This window comes from Halictus rubicundus, chromosome 1, assembly GCF_050948215.1.
Source record: "Halictus rubicundus isolate RS-2024b chromosome 1, iyHalRubi1_principal, whole genome shotgun sequence".
In the NCBI taxonomy this organism is placed as follows: domain Eukaryota; kingdom Metazoa; phylum Arthropoda; class Insecta; order Hymenoptera; family Halictidae; genus Halictus; species Halictus rubicundus.
Genome location: NC_135149.1, coordinates 12,225,225 through 12,244,064, shown reverse-complemented (window position 1 = coordinate 12,244,064; position 18,840 = coordinate 12,225,225). Strand labels below are relative to the sequence as shown.

The following is an 18,840-nucleotide window of genomic DNA, read 5'->3' as shown; positions in this document are numbered from 1 at the left end:
CATGAGCCACTCAAGCCAAGCCCCCAAAGCACTGGCCACAGTCAATAATTACGAATCACTGTTCACACGCTTCTTAAAAACAATATAAAGCAGAGAATCTTTAAACACAATTTTCCAAGCATCCTATGAACGTACAGAAGTATGAAGCTTCCAAAGACATTTCTCCTACCATGAGCCGCTCAAGCCACGCCCCCAAAGTACTGGCCACAGTCAATAATTACGAATCACTGCTCACACGCTTCTTAAAAACAATATAAAGCAGAGAACTTGGAAAATTGTGTTTAAACAGTATCCTATAAACCAACATAAATGCGGAGCTTCAAAAAATATTTCCCCCAACCCGAATCTCTCTGGCCACGCCCCCAAAGTGAAACACAGCAGCAATCATCCTACCGGTCACAGTTAATAATATTTCCGCCAAGAGCAACTATTTCCAAGCATGAAAACGATCTCCACAATCCTATTTGAATATGAATATTCAAACGACCCTTCTTTCAGGCTAGCCACGCCCCAAAAGGGTCGGATATAGTGCGAATCCCGGCGCGTCGACCTTGGTCACCCAGTTGGCCGTTCTCCAACTGAATTTCCCTCGATTCGACGTACCGGTTTGAGCGCTAGGGTTCGAAAGATCCTCCCGATATGCCTCCGGGTCCCTTACACCCTGGAATCCGATTACCGGCTCACACGGTACACATGTACTTCCGCGAAAGAGACACTCGACGCCGTTCATACGCCTTCGTTCGCTCGTTTTTCCCTTCGCAAAGATGAGAAATACACGGGGGGGGGGGAGACGCTTCCTGATTCTCGTGTTTCGCGGACGAATCACGCGCGAAACCGTTCGAATTAAAGTCGAACAAATTGAGCACGGATTAATTGATCGAGAGAGGCGCGGCTACCCCCCCCCCCCCCCGTCCGCCCGCCCGCTAATCCCCGTTGCCCTTTTCCTTTTAATCCCGGCGCTCCTTTCTATTTCGATTACCTCCGGACTACCAGACGCGTTCCTCGATTAAGGTTAACGCCTGCTAATGCCCGGTGTAATCGAAATTACTGAAAGTTTAACAGCTTGGACCACGGTCTTCGCGATGGTTCATTTATTCGCCGCCTTATAATTTCGCTTGATAGATCCGCGGCGCGGGGAATCATGCTAGCCGAGGTATGATCGAACGGTGGCGAACCTTTCATAAATTCATTTAACTCGCATCGTTTAAATTAAACGCTCCGCGGGCCTGAGAATCTTTCACTTGCGACTCTTTCGACAGCGACCGGCCATTGTTCGACACTTTTCGCTGTTGGGAAACGCTGACGAAAATGGTGAAGTCGTTTTAGGCTGAAACGTGGAATCTGAGAATGTTCAGACTATATTTAACCTGCCAAGCACTGAACGAATCTCGCAAATATTGCCGTATAAAAGTTACCACTATTAAGATCGCATAATTCAGGAAAAACCATGTCTTCTAGCTCATCCTTTTTATCAAGCTGTGACTACGTGGCATACATTTTTTAAATGTACACCCGGCCCAATGAAAAATTTGCCACATCACAGTAACATGAAAAAAGTCCCATTCAAATTCTCACTGGCTAATAATAGCGATTCAGCAAACGATGCTCGTAAACTGCTGACACATCAAAACACACAAAATGTAAAAAAAAAAAACACATACGATGGTACAATAAAATCGTCCCGTAAAAATTCTCACTAATACGTCCAATAAAAGCAATTCTTTAAATTATGCCATGAAACTTCTGGCTCACAATAACGTACAAAACATACGAACACACTGAAGCATCGATAAAAATTCAGCATGAAGACTTTCGCCAATGCGTCCAATAAAACCAACTCGTTAAATTAAACACACGAACTGATGACATACAACAACGTACAAAACATAAAAAGAGCACAAAGAAGCTTCAATAAAAATGTATTATGGAAATGTTCGCTGTGCCTAATAATTCATTAGGCCCACGAAACTTTCGGCACGCGAGAACGTACAAAATATAAAAGGAATACACTTCAATAAAAATGCGGCATTTTCACTCTGTCCAATAAAATTGATTCAACGTATTAGACCCGCCAGACTTCAGACGCACAGCGACGTGCAACGACGAACAAAAGTGTAGTAAGAAAATGTTCATCCTGTCTAATAAAACCAACTCATTAAACGAAGCCCATAAAGAGCTGACACATAGGCGCGCACAAACTAAAGACCAATAGAGAGGATCTGTTAAAATTCTCGCTAGCATAGAGCGTCGACCGAAAAGAATTTCGCGACCTCCGCCCATAAATAGCTGTGCCGCGGCGCGAAGTGTGAGAAGAAGAAATAGAATTTCTATGACCGGGAACGGCAATTGGTGAAGTTGCCGGTCTTTTCGCGCGAGGAATTTCACGCGGCTCTCGGAGAAAGTTCGAAAAGCGTCTCGATCTCGGGATTCGAAGCACGGGGGAATTTAATATGCGCTCGCGTTGGGGCACAAAGCACGTTCGACTGCGAAACACGGACAGAAGTATGTCCGAGGTACGCGTTTATGGTATCTAATCTTTGGCCGACCAGACATTACCATGGGTTCTCTACAACGTGGAAACCATGCGCGCCGGAGCACGCTTGAAAATTCCGCTTCGGATCCGAGCGAAACGCGCTCGTTTCGCGAACGATAACGTGCGAACCGAGAATAGACGAATGACACGAGGCGCCGGGAGGTCGCGATATTCGAACGATACATATTCGCCGAGCGTGCAAGGAAATGCGTTTTCGTGACAAAAACGATGCAATCCGAGCGCGCGGTCGTTCGAGCCGATGGAAATCGGCGGACGCCGCGCAACACGTGGCCTAAACGGACGAACAATAAAACGGGATTCTAAGACCGGGTTGCTGCACCCGCGCGGCATTGATTTTGAAACTGTGGTGAAATTTCTCAGAAATTGGCTGGATGAAATTTCTCTCCGTTCTATCTCCTTCTTGCGATATTCCTGTGATTTGGTCAGCAGACGAGCTGAAATTTTTTTTCAGAATTGTACTTATGCTTTGTTGGCAAAACACAGAGATATCTTTACTTCAAACGGGAGAATTAAGCTGAAGATTTTCTAAGTTCAACGTCCACGCGTGTATCTTCACCTGGCGAGAATAGAAATTATTTCATTTCAATCTAAAAGGTTAGACAAAACAGTTCGATTGACCTTCGTTTGTATGAAAAAAGAATAAATTGTACTGTGTTTTTCTAAATTTCTATTCTGCCATCCGTCAAGAAAGCACACTCGCGGCGTCCGAAACCGTAAGTCATTACACAACTCTGACAAATGCACTCGAATGCGCCCTGGTACACGTTCCCAAAAAATTTGTTACAACACACTATCCTGAAATGATCCTGGGGCACGCTGTACACGAGCGCATAAAAATCATTGCACTCGTAGATAAACCGTCCCCTCGCAGCACTGTTTATCGGTAGCAGAATTTCCAATAGAGAATGGGTAGAGGCAAGCGGGAATCTATAATTGGAGTAATCTCCGTTTCATCGGAGCGGAGCGTGTAGCCGCGTTCAACATTATTTTATCGTCGAGCTGTCATTCAAGTTGGCGGCGCGCCGGAGAAGCCGATCGCCGGCTAACAAAAAGCCCCGCGAAAATCCACTATTTTTATCCGCGCATTCCGACCGACTTGGATACATTATTGAACAGAAAGAGAACGAGGGAGAGGGAAAGAGAGGGGTACACACGGCCGAAGAATATTTGCGCGGCGGTTCTGTGTTCATTGAAGTAATCTCTATTTCAAGCGGCGTTACACGACAGCGGAATTTCTTGGAACAACATTACATCCGTTTCACTTACATCATTCCAGAGATAGCTCGTCTGAAGGGGCCAGGAGGAGGAGGAGGAGGAGGAGGAGGAGGAGGAGGAGAGGGGCTAATTATCTCCGGGTTTCGTGGCGCGATCGACGCGTTTCCAGCCGGTCGATCGCCTAAGCTCGATCCGAAAGAGATCGGTCGAACAGAGAAAGAGAGCAACTCGAAAAAACAACTCACCGTGTACGGGACGTGGTAATTCCTGCGGTGCACGTCGCCGTGACACTGGACGGTGGAGAGCATGCTGACAGCTGTCAACCGGGGCACCAACGAATCAATGATCGAGCCGGGAACGTCACACCGAGGATCGACGATCTAGCGGCGCGACATTTTCGTCAACGGCGCCGCGTCGATTCGATCATCACTCGTTTTAAATCCACACCCGCCGGAAGTGCGTGCCCGTGCACGCGCGAACGCATCGCGACGATCCAGCCGGAGAAGGATTTGGTTTTTTTTTTAATTTTTTTATTTTTATGTCGAATAGTGACTCTATCTTTTTGGTTTATCGTGCCAGGAGACGGGAGGAAGGACGACGCGCGCGGCACGTTCGATGGCAAAAGCCGACGGAACTCGAATGGAGCTCGTGTCTTTCGGATCACGCACGGAACGTATAGGTTTAGGTAGAACGGAATGCGCTTGCGCCGTGCCCCGGCTAAGGCGCCCCGAAGACCACGCTCGGTTTCTCCTTGTTCTCCACTTCTTCCACTTCTTTCGCCCTGGTCTCTCTTCCTACTCGTTCGTCCTTCTTTTGCACAGCCGACGGTGATAAACCGTACGAGCTCACTTGCGATTTCTGCGCTCCCTTCCTACGCCACAAGCTGCCCCGGAGAGAGATCCACCGACCGAGATCTTCCATCACACGATCGTCCTTTTCACGAAATCGATTTTTCCCTTTGCTCTGGTTTCTAGGAGAATACAGATTCAGAAATATGCGTGCAAAACCCTACATCCGAATTCCTAAAATTAACGAAGTTGCAACTGTTCGATGTACGTTGATCAACGGGTATTATGAGGGTGCCCTAGTACCAACGTTTGGAAAAATCGATTTTTCCAAAGAAAAATTTTTCCAATTAAAAAAGCTTCACAAATATATGTGCAAAATCCTATACCAAGATTCCGAAAATTAACGAAGTTGGAGATCGGTCGTAGCGATGCTTGTTTTTGGCGAGGATTTCGAGGATTTTTCTTGCTCGTCTTTCTTCTTGCTCGTCATTTTTCGTGCCCGATTCCGGACAGTCATCGTCGACAACGAGCGAGAAGGATCGATCCGTCCGCGCGAGAAATTAACTCCGCGTATTTAATTAAAGCCGGCTGCAGCTTAATTCTCCCGCCGATGGTGAAAAACAGGTGGGACGTCGGGCGTCGCGATACACTTAAGTGGACCTATTACGGGGGATCCCGGGACGGGTTCTTCGGGACGATAAAACTGCAGAGATCCCGGACCGCTTCATCTCCGAATGAATGCGAGAGACCGTTTCCAATGGGGAAAAAAAGCGCGGAACGCAGGACGATCCGCGAAACTGCAAGTTGTTATTGCGATCCTTGGCGATTCCACGCTCAAAGGAATGAATAATGTATAGTCCAGATAGTCTCTCGTTAAATGAACAATGGCTGCATTAAGATAAGCTATGGCGAGGACCACTCTGGGGATTTTTCTGGATTTATAGCGAGCATAAATTTACCTTGTACAATAACGCGATGTATTTGATATTTCATTTCACTTGGCTGCCGCGTCGGACGGAGAACATCGTCGCTTATTCTTCAAATTCTCGAGCGAATGTTCCTGGCAATTGTCTGACACGATGGAGCGTCGATCTTGTTATTAGACTGCGGATCTTTATGCAGAACAGAAAATTTCTACAGCGATCACAAGGGTGAATTCTGTGTACTTCACACTGAGTTATCACCGATGACTATTGACTACTTGACAAAGGAGCTTGCACCTTACAGTATTATTTAGTTCATTTCAGAACGAATAAACTAACACACTCAGGACCGCTAATATTAGTTTTAGTAGCCGTATCTTCGCAGAAATCGTAGCGTAGAGTTTCGAAACCGTCAAAATATTATGCACGGGACGTCTCCTTAGGATCGTCCGCAACGAACACTAAAAGAACGCAGACTTTTTTATTCGAACTTTTGGTCAGGATTTCTTCGATCGCGCCTTCGAATCGGAGCGCGACCGAGGATCAAGGACGAGGACGACACGCCGCCAGGCGGAGGAGATCGAACGAGGATCCAGACAAATGATCCGTCTCCTCGAACCGGTTTCGGGTCGATAAATGTGACTGGCACCGCCACAGAGGGGCGGGGAGGGGATAGAAGACGGATTCAATTCGTATCGATAATCGTCCCCGATACACGAAGAAATAATAATTCCCGTTCGCCGGCTTCCATCGCGTTTCCGCGCGGCGGCTTAATCGCCGCATTTGCATATTCGTCGCGATACCACACGGTAGAAATACTTGGAAAATTTTCACGCGGTCTAATGGTGTTCCTTGTAATTTACGACGACTCGAAACCGCCGGGAATCCGACGGATTCGTCCGGTTCTGTATCCGTTTAATCGATCATGCACGCGACTCTGATAATTGTCGGCGTAAAGGGAGAAATAACGCGTCGTGGACACGTTAATGGGATTTGTATTAATAAGCTTGAGAGAGAGGGAGAGAGAGTGGAAACTTGTCTCTCGCGAACGATTCGGCATGATTTTTCAGTGTGAAAACACACATAGTGTCTGTTTAATTCTGTGATATCTGCAGCACTTCTGTATTTGTGGAAACTGATTCCCCGTTTCGTTTTAATCAGCATAAAACCTGATCTGGAAACATGGTCTGGGACCCACCACATGATTGTGCACGTAATGCGAATTTTCGTTCGTATTCCGTTCAGAAATACATTCGCTGTGTATTTTCTGCAGCGAATAGAATCTACAAGTCTAATGATTTTCCAAATTGTCTATTTCAATTTTCGAAAATATAAGACGTTTCCACTGCTTATGAGTTGACCCAGAATTTTTCTTTAGTTTTTGCTGTTTTTAATTCTACAATTTCTCATATTATTTCCCCTACAGAATTTTTAAGAGCTCGTCAACAGACTGTGGAATCTTTTGTATGTACTAGGCCTGTGTAAAATAATTAGGAGACAGTACAACACCAAAGAAAATAGACAAAATGATCTAAATATGAAAACGTGGTGTACGCTGATCGTAGAAAAATATCTTTTTGAAGACTTTTCAACAATCTCATCCCTCGAAATGATAAGGATCGTATAATCGAAAATATCGAAGGTTCCCAGAGTCGAAAAAATTCGAGAGACACCGCGTTAAGTATAATGAACTGTCCGATCTATGATAATAATAGAGATGCTCTGATTCGCAAACATTGCAACAAGGGTTTCTTTCCACCCTATACAATAGATTCCTTTTTGTGCGAACCCTCTCTTTGTCCTCTATTTTACATACATACATTTCTTAAGTCTGACTGTTTATATCTTTAGTGTTGTATTCGAAAATGTTCATTATATTGTCTCAATCCTAGTTTATAAGTTACCTATGTAATGTTAGCATGCGCAGCCATGTGCATGCTGCTAATAATCCCATGTGGGGTTTTATAGCTTAATAAAAAAAAGAGTATAATGAACGAATATCTGATAGAATAGTTTATAAATCTTCGGTTTGCAGTCTCAGCAAAAAGGAAACGAGTCGACCATGTTCTTCCAGAGCTAAATGGTCCAGTTCGACGTATCTATCGCCTCGGCAGCACAATGGCGAGGCAAAGCGAGCCGTTCGCATAACACAAACATTTCATCCCCCACCCTTGCGAGGGTTCAAATCGGTGCAACAATGGTGGCCAGGAATTGGAGCGAACGCAACTTGTAACAATATCGTCGGACACTTCCAACCCATTTCTTGTAGCCATTGTGTTAATGGAGCACGATCGGCGTTTACTCGCCGTTGATAACAATAATAATCGCGGCGGACCGGTTAAAAAGGACACGCAGACGCTGACGTTGCCTCGCCACCCACGCAGTCGCAGAAAAAAAAAGAGAAACAAAACGATAGTGCAAACGCGAATCGACGAAGGACGAGTTTATCGAGTTGCTCGTCCCGTTTATCCCGAATACCGATCTCTTCATCGATTAGAAATCGCCGGTGCGATTAGAAAACGTGAAAATGGCAAATTCGCAAATGCGAGGCCACAAAACAATAGTAGTATAAACATTCAAGAGTATCCTTGCAAAAGTATTTAATGTAATTCGGAAAATAATGCAGTTTTTGCCATGTTTGCTACCGAACAGCTGATGCAGGCACACCTGCTGCACAATACTACTCAAAAACCATTGAACCGATTCAATTGACTTTTTGCATACACATCCATTAATGTTCTCTCTTTAGCATGAACTCACTTTTTCATCCAATATTGTTCAAATAGTTTATATTTCATTGCAAAACTTACCAGAATTGCCATGTAAAAATGGCCCAAATATCTTCTGATTATAAATTCTTTATGTACAACCCTACCGGATTAGAAAAAATATGTCCAGTTACTTCGGAACTGTCGTGAAATACCCCTAAAATTTCAAACCGGTTGGTCCAACCAATTACTTGCAATAAATTCTCAGAAATTGGACCATATTCGACTGTTTGCGTCAGATTCCCCGCTCCTAAATCTCGTTCGTGCGTGTCGCAACGTGCCGATAGACCTCTGCGAATTTCCGCAGGGTATTTATTGGCGACGATCGTGCCGACACATCTTTATTACCGGAATGCAGAAGGCGAGCTTGAAAAATTTGACGAAACGGTCCTGGCGGGCGCAGGTACGCAAATTAGAGTCGTCGGTCGGCTGTAATAACGTTTCGCTCCCCTTCCCCGCGTGTCTCGGAGCTTTGTATGCGGCGCCACCGCTGCTTTTAATTAATACCATTCGTTTTATTTAACGCTTTTTATCCCATCGGCTTCGTTTGTTTTTACTGTCTTTGTCCGGCGGGAATTACGGGGAACGCCGTTTCTCCCGGAAATTTTTGCTTTAATTCCGGCCCCCGTCGATTGGATTTTAATGTTTCGGAATGTACCAGCTTTGCGTGCGAATTTCTTTGATGAATTTTTATATATCAGACGTGGAAGTGGTGCTTTTATCGCGTTTTAATGCTACTTTTACCGGGTTTTAATGGCGGCTGTGTGCAAATGGCACCTTTGATTGCCGCCACTGGATATGTTTGCAGAATAAATTAACGTGGACCGGGAGGATATTATTTCCTTTTTTTTTAGCGAGGCTACAAGACTTTCGTTAACGAAACAAAATAAAATGCAGCTCTGTACAGGTTCTTCTTCCAGCCTTGGGCCACAACAATTAATTGCAAAAGTCTATCGGACAATCACCTTTCAAATATTGACGAAGAAACGAAAATCATGTATGATTTGTGTGCAATTAACTTGGAAAATAAAGGAAGAACGAAGGAATAATATTTATGAGACTTTTTAAACCACGCAATGCAGTATGAGGTACCCAACGATGCGCTCATGTTCGAAGGAAACTGAAAGGAAACGTAATTATACTGATTCAACGCTGCATATACCACCTTCGGTCAAATGATCGAAAATTGCAGAAATTAGTTTATCGGAATCGGTTGAGTAAATATCCTTACTCGAGCATGCATTGTAATGAAAACTAATCTCCTAACCATTCCATAAATGCCTAAACGTTATCTAGAAGAGCGCGCAACGTGAACTATTAGATTCCCGAAACCAACAGTCCCTAAATTTTGTAATTTATCTGAGTAAAGACATTTTCGTCGTTTTCACGATGTGGACCCAAACGTCAGTCCCGCAGCCGTGTTCGCGGAGCAGTTTAAAATTAAAAACTGCATCCGTGCGCTCCGGGACGAATATCCCAATTTGCGTGCTCGAAGTGAGGCGCAGTACACGCGGTGGGCCAAGCAATTCGGCGTTGGCGAGCAATTAAACCCATCCGCGGGGAAAAAAAGAATCGCCCGCGGCGGCCGTGTTTCGAAGAAGATTCACGGGCGGCAGCATTTTTCACGGTTCCGACGTAAAATTCTGCCGGGAAGCGAGACATTAATCGTTCAGCGGATTCGGGCGCCAGCGGCGAGGGGCTCGGCGACGGTGGTTCATAAATTTCGATGCACTTAGAGCCCGTTGCAGCTACCCCTTGCATTCAACCAAACGGAGGAAGGGAGAGAGAGCGAGAGAGAGAGGGGGGAGGAGAGAAGAGAAACGAACGATGTCCTAGTCGCACGATATAGAATGATGACAAATCGTTCGCGCGGAAGGATCGCCGACAAATGAATCTCCTCTCTCGCGAGACTGACGCGGATTTCTGACTGGGTAGCGATTCTTTTTCCTCGAGTGTGCGTCCAGATGCGTGCCGAACGACACAGAAATGGTTCGCAACAAGATTTAGCTGTCGTTTGCGAAGGAATCTATTTTTTTTTTTTCATTTTCCGTCTCGATGTTGGCGAATTGCTTTCGAAACGTGCATCTCTTTCGAGCACGATGTGATCAAAATTGCAATTAGAAGAAGCATTTAGGGATGAACATTTTGCCAAAAACTTGTCGGCGCGCGAGGAGTTTCCCCTGTTTATTTAAAAGCTGGCACAGCAGAAGTTTCAGTTTCGAAGCACCGCGTGGCGCTCCCGCGAACTGAAAGTGGATCAGGAATTGGCGCGGCTGTCCGGGAACGCAATCGTTTTCGAATCCTTCGTTCCGCCGTGGATATTAAACGGAGTCAATATTACCGGTCTCTCGCTTTCGCGATTCTAGTTTTCGCTTGTGATCCTCCTCTCGACCGAATCCTGCCGCTTCCGGAACTCGCGAAGCGATTTAAAGAGCGGAACTGGGTCCCCCCTCTCGCGAAATTTGTTTAGCTTGTGCTTTGCAGCTCGTGACACCGTAAGGAGCGAGGAGAGGGGTTTGTACGGAAAAGTAATTAAGAAGACGGAGTTAAAGGAGAATTGATACATCTTTCTCCAGCCTCTTGAATTTATTTTAATTTTATTCTCGACGAAAAAGTTCGAGAGTTGAATTATTTCTCTTTCTATTATATCGTCAAAGAGGATTAACAACGAGAACTGGGAAAATGATGATGATGATAGCTTAGGTATGAATGACGTATGTGACCAGTCGTCTCGATTCTACAAATCGAAACATCGTCGGGATGCAAAAATAGTTGACGGAGCTTGGTGCCGTGCCAAAAGTTCTAATAAATCTAGCTTCTTTCCGAGTTGGTACACGAGAGAGAGAGAGAGAGAAAGAGCAAAATTTATTGCAGTAAATAATTTTCTTGCGTTCATTGTGTCCAATTAATGTCTGATACATTACCAGAAATTCGCATCTGCAAGTATCCCACCCATTCATAAATTCACTCTACACATGTAGGAGAAAGAAGTAATTTTTAAATTGACAGAAATACACGAACAAGTCGACGGAAGCGTACAAACCGTGCGAAACGAAAAATAAAAATTCGAATGAATTTGTTAACGATTTTCTGAAGCGACTGCAAAGTCAATGCAACCCTCGGTGCTACAAAATAATTTATTCTAACTTCCAAGTGAGTTTAGCTGACCATTTTCTCCTTTTATTTTTTCTGTTTCACTTCATTTGAAACTTACCAATTTATTTGGACATACCAAACAATTAACATCAACGGAATCCACATATATGAAATGCCGGGTTAATTTTCCCAACATTCGGATTATAGAAACGGATTATTTTATGCACAAAGGTGAATGGAATATCTGGGTGAATGCACGCAGTGCACGGTCGCCCCGCAGCCACACACGTCTAAAATTAACCGGAAGTTAGGTGGTCGATACAAGAAACAGCTAAGACGAGATTATGCCCAGTGCCTGGCATGAAAGTGCTTCCTCCCTTCGTCAGTTTCTCCCTCTCTCTCTCTCTTCTTCTTCTTCTTCAGCTCTGTCGCCAAAGATCGAAACCAGAGCAACCCCTTCGACACCGTAAATAAATCCATGTCCCGTTTAGGCGTGCCGGGGCAGATGTTAGCCGCCACTCGTGTCTCGGTGGCGAAAGGAAAACACAAGCGGTTTGGAAAACATCCTTTGCTCGGACGGCTGTTCGACAGGCTCGATTATGCACTTTTACAAGGTCGAGTGCTGGGGGAGCTGAAGAACTTCCGTCGGGTGAAAAAGATTGATGGGGGCTCTCTCGGTTGTTTATGTCTGCGGTCGATTGTCTTCGAGTTGTTCGCAGTGTTGCCAGATCAAGACTTGTTCCCCCACTCTAATTTCCCCTTCTACCGCGCTACTCCCCACGTCACCAACACGGGCCGGTCACGTGACCCGTTCCGTCTCTGTCGTGCCGGTACTGGCAGAGAGAGAGGGTAACTTTTTCCCCTCGACTCGCTCCCCTCATCTGGCGACACTGGCTATTCGACTCTGCAAGTCGAAATTGCACGTTGAAGTGCGTCCTGCGTCGAGTGATCCTCGTTGTAAAACTACAAAAATTTAGTGAAAGTTTAATTTACGGCAGCTTTTAATAGACGCAGTTGCTCTTTCGCAGTCGCAGATAAGGCGTTGGAGTACGTACAGTGCACCTTTGTTTCTCCTCCGGCGGAGCGACCCTCGCCGCATTTTCGATGCAATTAATCTTACGTTGTCTTGCGGCCCGTGTACCAACGGGCGCGCGAATTCGCGTCGGGGGCGCTAGATACACACCGCGGCCATTGAAGTCGTTGCGTCAAGCCGCGCATTAATCTTATTTAACTTAATTGCACGGGTTGCTTTGTTAGCTAAGCATCCTTGGAAACAGGCGCGCGCGCATAACGAAATTCTGGCTGGATCCGCTTGATCGTGACCGCGCTCCGTTATAACGAGCGTCAGATTTTGGCTGGCGACGAGTGCGCTTTGAATAACAATCCCGAGCGATACCGTTGCGCTGCAGCATCATAGTCGCCGGCAAAGACAAAGACGTTTTTATAACTAGATAATTATTTACGTCTTGCTTTATGAATCATTGCAAAGAGGAAACTCCAATTTTGATATCTGTGGTGGTTTCAGTTACGGAAAAAATTTGTCAATGTTTTCACAGACAGTACATTATTCTCGCGAGAAAAGACAAGCGAAAGATTTGACAGTATCGAGGAACAATAAACGTGTGAAGTTTTACTCGTGGAATGTATATAGGTTAAAACAAGCTTCGATCAAAATATAAGGTTTCGTAAGTCTAGAAGGAACTTTGCTAAGCAGTATTACGCTTTAAATGGTAAGCTACTTAATACTGATCTTCCTTCGTTCCTCAATCCCTTGACTTATAATTTATTTCGTGACCAGGAGCGAGAGCCAGTGTTTTCTTAATCGTCTCCGGCAGGAAAAGAAAATTTGTAGTTATCGCGCTAGCTTGGAGGAAAAGTCAATGTTCGTAGACGGAAGACAATATTTTGCTTCAATTTATGTGAAGATTGTGTCTATCAAACTTTAATTCACTTTGAATTTAAAGCCTTTCTATCCTGAGCCAATAATACAAGCAAGAAGAAATTTAAAACAGCAGACACATTGCACGATCTATCAAAACTATCGAGGATAAAAAGAATTTCTATTGGGGTGGTTCTTGCAATTGACGCAGAAAATGTTTGTTCAGCATACATTTTTATTCAGCATAAATTTGTTATAGTTCAGGGGCAATAGTTAAAATAGAGTAAACAATTGCCAGAATTCAAAATGCTCACCTTCCCCTAACAAATTCTGCCGACAGAACGCAACACAAACGCACCCCCGCCACCGAAATCCCCGTAGACCGAAGGTGCCGCGTAACAGCAAGCGTAGGAACACCCAGAAAGTGATGTCAATTAGTCTCCCATGGGGTCAGCACGTCCATTTGTCACTCTTAATTCCCGTTATTAATGAATCTCTAAGCATCATATCCATTACCGTGACACGTGCCGACAGGGCACCGTTAAAAAAAAGACGAAAATAAAAGCATCGTGTCCCCAGCTGCGTCACCGTGCACCCTTGGAAGCAATCCGAACCCCGTTTTCTAGCAACCCTAAAAAGTTAGGTAGCGCTCGGCCGGCAGTTCCCTGCGTTCAATGAACCGATGACGACTGGCAGCTGCAGGATTCTCAAGGACCTGCTCGTAGCCGTTTTTTTTTCTCTCGGAGAGGCCCTCTTGACCCTTGGCTTCCCGGTTTTCTTGTTCCCCTGCCATTACCATAAGTAGCAACCGATTTCCAGCGGGGCGAAAGCGATGCCGGAACGCGAAATGTTCGTCGTGAATTTCATCGATTCGTTGCTTTCCACGAACAACACGGACACGTTGGACGGGGAACCTCGTCTTATCGGAGAGTCGCGATCGTGCAGATCCGCTCGACGATACCGAACAGTTTATCCGGTGCTAGTAATTGCGATAACATCGGCCGATTAAGACGTTAATTATCGGAAGATTGATTCCGGGCTCGGTTCGATCTCACCGCCGCGTGGTGATTGCCAATCGCGATTTTGCGGAATCGATATAAAGTAATTTTATTGGGGAATTGGCGGATGTCGTTATCATAAATGCAGCATAGGCTCCGATGACCCCGGCATAGGCTTAGCACTCGCAGGAGTCCGAGGGTTAATTAACCCTGGTCAGTGTCTGACGACGCTACACTGTGAAAAATCATGTTCGGAGGATTTGTCATGACCCAGGTTAATCATAGCAATGCTGGCTCACCTTTGTGGCCAGGGAAGCCCGTGAAATTGCCTACAGAACTCGCCTAAGTCGGGGGTAGTGACTTCTTTGCATGCCGGAAGGTGAGCAACCGGCGCGGCGCGTCGTCGCCTTCTTCGCCCTGATTTCCAACGATGAAAGGGGATCTTTGATGCGGACGGTCTAACTACGCGAGCTTCTGCCGCTGTTGATCTACTTTTCACGCACTAAATTCTCGAATTGAATCCCCTTTCAGCGGAGACTGCTAGACTGTTGCTCTAATTGCAGCGAAAGGGGAGAGAGAATTTTTTAATCTACGGTAAACGCTCTCGAGATCAACGATGGAATTGATCAATGCCACTCGTTGATCGAAATGTGCAATTGGAGAAATTCGTTTGGGGATTCTTTGAGCTGCCTTATTGTTATATTTGAATATTTCATGAACTACCATCGGGTTAAACATTTTTGCTAACAAAGAGAAAGGTGTTGTTTGAAAAATACAATAACCTGGGAAGAAATTGTCCAATTAATAAAACAAAGGGCTGAATCTATTGTCAGAGACGTATTGTACGATTGTGGAAGACTGTGAATATATTTTTACCATCGTTTTATGAAGCAGAAAATACATTTTTGAATTATTAGAATGTATGGGTGATACAATTATTTGTAGAGGCTTGGTAATTAATTTTTTAAATGACGTACTAAATTATCTTAATTTCATTATGACATGCAAGATGTTATTTTAAGGAAAGATTATCTTTTTACAGTGAAAGGTTATACATGACGAGAAAATTATTCAAAAAGTGAAGCAGTCGATGCAGGAAGTTTTTATGTTAGAAAATCAACTGAAAATTAATCTCAAAAAATCCCACCTCCTTATCTCCAGCGACCCCTGTAAATCGAACTCCTGCTATTTGATCGGTGGGAGTCTGACAGACCCCCAACAGACCTAACCCAATTTTGAGTGTCACCAGCATCGTGAATTAATGACTTCAATTTCCCCTGTTAATCGTGTCATAATGTTTGCCCGTCCGAGATCGGACGGGCATCGACTAATCGGCGTTAATGCGATAATAATGTCGAGCTCCGATCGCCCGTACAATTGAACAACCGCTGATAATCTGATTGGACTTTACACCAATTGGGCACTCCGATGCCAAAGAGCACGCCATCGCCGTCATCGGGCCACACCGGGCCAGCCTGCATCGTAGCGATTTTATTTCACACGGAGAACGAGAGAGCCCGAATTCGTGGTGCAGCCGCCGATAGTAATCTACGAGGGTCGGTCGCAGTCGCTTAATTAGGTCAGCACCGGCAAAAACTGAGGATGGGATCATCGACGATTCCGCCCGGGGCATATACAAATTGCTCTCGACGTCACCACGGTATCGAGCCGGTGACCTTGCGACAAAGATCATCTCCGTGAACGGAAAACAAGATTATCTCGAATGATTGCGATAAATGAACCAGTTTCGCCGAGTGGACTAGATACACAGACGGTATCTGTCGATTTTTATTTTGGACCAAAGATTATTCAAGATTAAAAATCTTAAGACGGAATTAACGCCGAGTGTCGTATCGGGAACGTTAATGTATTCGGAATTAATTTGTGATTATGTTAATCGGTTCCTTTAGGCAATATTAAAAATCGTACGTCAATGCATCATTATTTCCAGACCGTGCATTGTATAATTATAATTTTATAGCTTACGATAATGTTTCTTTTCCAGTTGCATAGTAACAGGTGTTTTTACACAGGAGCTATAATTTTGTTTATGTACGTTCTTTCTACTTTAATCTTTGGTTTACTTCTCCGAATAAAAACTAAGAAATGAGACTGCATTCAGTGGATAGCTGCATAGACTATAATGAAATGCTTGTACAGTGCCAACAAGATAAAAAAAAAAAAATAAAATATTGGAGAAGGATTAAAAATGATGTTTTTAGTAAAGTCATATCGGACAAATTTTTGTCAAATTCTAATTGGAATTCTATGTGATAGATTTTAGATCGAATAGAAATGTTGTCATTCGTGTCTTCCTTGATTAAATTCAAGCTCAAGCCTGTAGTTGGCCCTAGTAATCACAAGTAGTCAAACGTGCAAAATAGCACATTTTCCTAGATTTCCAATATTTTAAACAAAATCAGTTATTACGTACAAATTCGATAAAAATTGATGTGAAATGTAGTAGTCACATTTTTAAGTCCATTTTTAAAGTCTGCTTAAAGGGGCAGTTTAGTCTGGACGTGCTATGTCAGTGCTATGTTTAAGAATTAATTCTCCGAAAATGATCGGACCTGATAAGCTAAAATTTTATACGTGTATTTGCACGTGTTTGAAGTAACTTTTCAAATTTTTTAAACACATTTTATTAAAAATTATGAGAGTTATAAATAAATGTCCAAACCTGCAACATTTATTAATAACTTCCACAATGTTTAATAAAATGTCTTTAAAAAATTTGAGAAGTTACTTCAAACACGTGCAAATACAGACATAAAATTTCAGCTTAGGAGGTCAGACTGTTTAATCATAAAATTAATTCTCTTTCAGATTGAAAAACTCGGGGGTTGAAATTAATCTTTCTAATGATTTCTAAAAAATAACCTACTGAAACAAATTTTTCAAGAAAGATGCGAAAGGGGGGTTCGGTTTTTTTTTTAGTTTCTTTTCGATGTAACTAGTTAGGGGATGGTTAAAACAGGGTCCAATCTACCGGTTCGAACGCAATGAGTCCGCGTCCGGAAGTCTCCATATACGGCTAGTAATTTCTCATTAAGTCCTGGTGACCTAGAATCAAACTCAGCAGAGTCGTGGGAGTACAATGGCGATGTAGGGCTAGGGGTTGCGGCCCCAACCCCTGACTTCTCGACCGGTTCAATTGGATGTACGGCTCGCATACCGATAGTCTGCCGCGAACAATGCCGTGCGTTTAGTTGTATGCACACTCCGGCGCGGCGTATATCTGCTCTTTCTGCTGATGCACCGGGTTGCACCGGGTTGCACCGCGCCGGAAACCGGCAATCGGCGTAATAGCACAAAAATGGAAACGCAGCCGCGGCCACCCTTACTCCCTTTTCGTTTCACCCTCAACAAATGTACCTTCCTATCGCTGTCCAACCGAAATGTCATATTAAAACAAACTAATTAACCTGACACAAAATTACTATATAAATCGTTGCTGTCACTGGTTCCTATGTTGGTAGCAAAAATATTCTCTATTCTTTCAATGTGGTTCATAGTTCATTCTTTCTCTCCCTATCAAGTTTAAGTGCCTCTCTTTTACCTTACCACTTCCAGCAGAAAGACTTCGTAAAATAAATATTTTCGATTATGTACGTAAATTAATTTGCAAACGTGCTCATCGTGCACCAAGGGTTGCAATAATTGAAGTTCATTCAGCTCCGTGCAACGTTCATTGAAAACTAGCGCAGGAATTGCACTTCACCGAAGTATTTTCGGCATTTCTGTGAAAGTGCCCCCGAACAGGCGGCGTGTTCCAAGTTTGTTTCACTTTAGTTAGATTGCGTTAGTTCCGTGTTTCGAATTGAATAGGGGCCGCGGAAAAAAGTATGTTCGGCCCCGAATAACGCTTTCAAAGGGTCGAAAAAGCGTTCGCTAATGGATCAGCACCAAATCCCGTTTTATCGGCACTAAAAACTCGCGAAAGAATTGCAGAAAATATTTTCATCCCTGTGGACCTTTACATATAAATCCTCCCACGATAGATTGTAGATTTTCAAAATCATTGAATCGGCGGTGGAAAATTTCGATTTATCACGTCACCGGAATGAACGCGGGGAAAATGGGAATGGCTCGATGGAATTCTTCGTGTTTCTATGTATGATACCGGGAAATCGGTTATCACTCGTCGATACACTCTGTACAATGCTCTCTCTCTCTCTCTCTCTCTCTCTCTCTCTCTCTCTCTCTCTCTCTCTCTCTCTCTCTCTCTCTCAACCCCTGACCCACATGTACAAACGGCCTGGTGGATGTGGTTGATACACCCCTGGAGAGTTTCAAAGGGTATTCGCAGCTTCCGTCGAGATTTACGCCCGGAAGGCGCGTGTATATCGAGATTTCGTCGTTTCGTGAATCACGGAGATAAAATCTTATTGGCCTGCGAAACGGGGCTGGATTTCTCGGGGCTCTCTCGCGTGTCGGGCTTCTATTCAACCGTTTCCTTATTGAAAACAGCATCCTCCTCTAGACCATTTATTAATTCTCACCATTATTCCGACGCGGAGAGGCAACGCGATTTTCTTTGACAGATCGCAACTATAATTCTGAATCTACGATTAAGCGTACACCTTGGCTCCGCTTTGCGAAAGCAAACCTACGAA

At 44.2% G+C, this 18,840-nt stretch overlaps 1 protein-coding gene across 14 annotated transcripts in view; it reads right to left on the bottom strand.

Moving 5' to 3' along the window:
* By (focal adhesion protein tensin) overlaps positions 1-18,840 on the bottom strand; it is a 247,087-nt gene that overhangs the window by 76,918 nt on the left and 151,329 nt on the right. The window contains exon 1 of one of the 14 annotated variants that reach the window (XM_076788322.1): positions 4,015-4,656. The exons of the other annotated variants lie outside the window; for them this stretch is intronic. Within the exon in view, the coding sequence (XP_076644437.1) occupies positions 4,015-4,077 (63 nt within the window). The 5' untranslated portion in view covers positions 4,078-4,656. Of the gene's footprint in view, positions 1-4,014; positions 4,657-18,840 lie in introns of those variants that run through there. 14 annotated transcript variants of the gene reach the window in all.